Source organism: Morone saxatilis, unplaced genomic scaffold (genome assembly GCF_004916995.1).
Source record: "Morone saxatilis isolate NCDOM2014 unplaced genomic scaffold, NCSU_SB_2.0 Contig17, whole genome shotgun sequence".
In the NCBI taxonomy this organism is placed as follows: domain Eukaryota; kingdom Metazoa; phylum Chordata; class Actinopteri; family Moronidae; genus Morone; species Morone saxatilis.
In genome coordinates, this window is record NW_023339729.1 from 9,845,876 (window position 1) to 9,849,830 (window position 3,955).

General features: G+C 46.0%; 1 protein-coding gene across 1 annotated transcript; it reads left to right on the forward strand.

The window, feature by feature from the left end:
- The first annotated feature begins 556 nt into the window (after positions 1-556).
- On the forward strand, positions 557-2,944 carry adra2a (adrenoceptor alpha 2A). Its single transcript, XM_035659331.1, has 2 exons — positions 557-836; positions 1,020-2,944. The coding sequence occupies exon 2, from the start codon at positions 1,219-1,221 to the stop codon at positions 2,485-2,487; it is 1,269 nt and encodes a 422-aa protein (XP_035515224.1). The 5' UTR covers positions 557-836; positions 1,020-1,218; the 3' UTR covers positions 2,488-2,944.
- The last annotated feature ends 1,011 nt before the right edge of the window (positions 2,945-3,955 follow it).

Below are 3,955 nucleotides of genomic sequence, written 5' to 3' on the forward strand. Positions count from 1 at the left end.
TTTTTTAAATACATTTCATCACCTTATATAAAGCACTTTGAATTGCCTCTGTGCTTGAAAGGTACTCTACAAATATACTTTCCTTAATCATCTAATTAGCTCTCCTTTTATATTCATTAACTTAAGCTCTAGCCTTTTCTCAGTGGCAGATGTGTGACAGGAACAACAACAGAAACAAACAACTATAACAAAAATACTTTAACCCCAGAAACTTTATTTTTTTATTTATTATTTATTACCATCATTGCCAATGTGTACATGTCCGTCCACCACCTGTACCTGTCCCCTGTGTATGTCCCCCTGTGTATGTCCCCTGTGTGGATAAATACATTCAGTGTAATTATTCCCCCCTGTCCTCCCTGCTGGTGTCTCTCCTTTCCACCTGTAATTCCTTCACTAGACTACAGGCTTCCAGCTGGTGTTATTGTCTGTGCTGTCACATGTTGTCAGACCCACATGTCTGCCGCTGTTGACACGCTCGTGGACGCACAGTGACCCGGTGAGCGGTGACACTTTTTGCAGCGTGCGGGCTATAAAGAGAGGGAGTGGCGCACTGGTTAACACTGAGGAGAGAGACTCCACACGCAGACAGCAGCACGGCAGCGCCCGGGATAACATGATTAGCGCTCTATTAGGTCCGCTACTGAGCACAACTAGATGCAGCACAGGGACCATTGTGTGGGGAGAGAGAGGAGACACAGAGGGAAGACCTCATCCGCTGCATGGATCTTCTTTGCTTCCTATTAACCTGCTTTAAGAAGTTGCCCACTGACAGTTGTTTTAATGCCCGTGCGTCTCCGTCACTGGAGAGGTTGTCTCACCGCTCTTTACCACAGGTAAGACCACTTCGCACTTTATTTGGCTTTTTCTCTCAGTGTAATTCAGGGAACAGAGATGACACAGTGCTTGTGCTAGTAATAATAGTAATAATATTAAAAAGATACCCGTTGTAATTGATTGAAAAGTGCAGGTAGCATTGAATGAATCTGATTTTTGCTCTTGTTGTCTCAAATTTTCAGATGAACTGACATAAATGTTAAGAGTTTATCCTTGAGGAACCTGTACATGATGAAAGAGAAAAGTCCGGGAGAGCCTCAGAGGAGTGATTCACTTGCTTCCTTTCTCAGCCCTGCTGTGAGCTACTAGCTCTGTCCTTCCTGGTGATGATATTTGTTAACCTCAGGTAAACTCATATAGGAAGTGGGCCATTCCGCTCCAATGGGGTTTGACAACGAAACCAACCAGACTCTTTCAGACGTGGCCCCTTACAGCCTCCAGATCTCCCTGCCGCTCACTGTGCTGGTGGGGATCATGATTCTGCTGATAGTGTTCGGCAACGTGCTGGTTGTCATAGCTGTGTTTACAAGCCGGGCCCTGAGGGCTCCGCAGAACTTATTCCTGGTGTCTCTAGCATCGGCGGACATTTTGGTGGCTACCCTCGTGATGCCTTTCTCCTTGGCCAATGAGCTCATGGGATACTGGTACTTTGGGGAGGTATGGTGTGAGATATATCTGGCGCTTGATGTTCTTTTCTGTACCGCCTCTATTGCCCACCTCTGTGCCATCAGCTTAGACCGCTACTGGTCCATCACACAGGCCATCGAGTACAACTTGAAGAGGACGCCACGACGCATCAAGTGCATCATCTTCATCGTGTGGGTCATCGCAGCCGTTATCTCCTTCCCACCTCTAATCACCATGGAGAAAGAAAACAGCGAGAAGGGCCGTGTGTGTAAGATCAATAATGAGAAGTGGTACGTCATCTCCTCCTGCATTGGGTCCTTCTTCCTTCCCTGCGTCATCATGGTCCTGGTCTACGTGCGGATCTACCAGATCGCCAAAAAGAGGACACGGGCGCCCCCGGGAGACAGAAAGCGGAAGGAGATGCCGAAGGCGGCCACCCTCGCTGCTGCAAACCAGAAAGAGAATGGCGTGGACGCAGGTGAGGCTGAGGACCGCCTGTGCCATGAGAAGCTAAATGGCAATCGGGACATCGAACTGAGGGAGGGAGTGGGAGGAGAAGGAGGAGCAGATGAGGACAAGGGGGAGGTGAACGGGTTAGATCTTGAGGAGTCGTCCTCCTCTGACCACAAGGTGAACAATCCCTGCTCGATCAAAAAGAAAGCATCCAAGGGGAAAACCAAACTGAGCCAAATCAAACCGGGGGACAATGACATCCAAAAGCGGGTGCCGAGCACCAAGGGCAGCCGATGGAAGGGTCGACAGAACCGAGAGAAACGCTTCACCTTCGTCCTGGCTGTGGTTATTGGAGTGTTTGTCATCTGCTGGTTCCCCTTTTTCTTTACATACATGCTGATGACACTGTGCGAGTCGTGCCCGGTGCCCGACACCCTGTTCAAGTTCTTCTTCTGGTTTGGCTATTGTAACAGTGCACTGAACCCCATAATTTACACTATCTTCAACAACGACTTTAGGAGGTCATTCAAAAAGATATTGTGCAGGAGGGACACTAGAAGATATGTTTGATGGACCCTATCTTTATGTACATAGGTTGTTTGTTTTTTTTACTTTATTGTACATAAATTGTGAAGTACATTGACCATTGTGCATGGGTCACTGGCTTGTGAACGCACTAGGTGTAACTGCTTGGAAAAACATCCACCAGCCACAGCTTCCTCACCGACCACAATCACACAGAGAGAACAGAACACCACCGTGAAACCATGCTTCTATCGTAAATGTTATATTTATTTTTTATAAAAGAAACCAACATAGTGAAGTCATGATATGTGTTGTACTTTATGACAGTATGTTGTACAAAATGACCTGTCTGAATATTTGTCTTTATTTCCGTTGTTATGGATTCAGTGTTGTGCTATTTTGTATGATGTGATGACGACGATGGCTAGGATGATGATGATGATGATGACATGATGATGAAGTGTGGGAAAAATGCTGGCTCTTTAAAAAATAAAACCCATTTCCTGAACTGGTCTCAAGGCTCAACAGCAAGTTAAAGCATCAGGTTGGTGATGTTATCTCCTTTTGTTTGTTACACTGTGTTGAGACACACACACACACACACACACACACACACTAGAAATGGGAAAGGCAGCAGTCAGTCTGAATTTGCTCTCAGAATGTGATGTAGTGTTACAGAGAGTTGAAAGCTGTTTTACCTGTGGTCCACCTGCGAATACTCTGGGACCAGGAGGGCAAACTCACTGGTCTTCTTGTGCCCGCTCTTCAGCTGCACTCCAACAGAAAAGTGCAAATTCACTGGTCTGTTGAATCTGACCTTTGCAGGAGATTAACAAGGAGCTCAGCTCTTAATGAGCCTGAATGGAATATGTGCAAATGTTCTTTGGTCCTTGGATTAATGGTGTTTGTGATTGGACGGAGGTCTTTTGTCTTAGATGTCAAATTCCCTAAATTACTTTTTTTTTCCCGAGCATGTGTTTGCTTAGGCTCTCAGATCTCAGAGTCAGTTGCAGTTGATGAATGCAGTTGTAATGCGAGGCACGGGAAGTGGAGAAGTAACGGTTCATTTGTCGTTTTGTGTTACCACGGTATGTGTCATTAGGTAAAGACATGGAGCCTGTCAAACCAGAACCTGATTGACTGGTCTGTCTCTCTCTCTTTACTCTGCTCCCTCTATCAAGTCTAGGAGAAAAGGTGAATAAAACAAAAGAGTGACTATCACCCGTGCAGTGAATACGGAGAATATAGTGTTTCCCAGTGGAGGGAGTGTAAGTAAATGCAGTCCTTTTGACAGTCAGGAAGGCACTTAAACAGCACTATCCTCAGAAAGCTAAATGGTTCTACTGGGAGTCTCTCTGACAGTATATCCAGCACCTCGTCTAGCAGAGCCTGGAGTGTGCTCGTATTAAGCTGGTGGAGTGTTTCCCGGCACGTTTACAAAATGTGCTAGTCTGTGAGAAAGCTGGAGTGTGTGTGAGAATGTACATGTGTATTTGCAGCACATGTAAACACA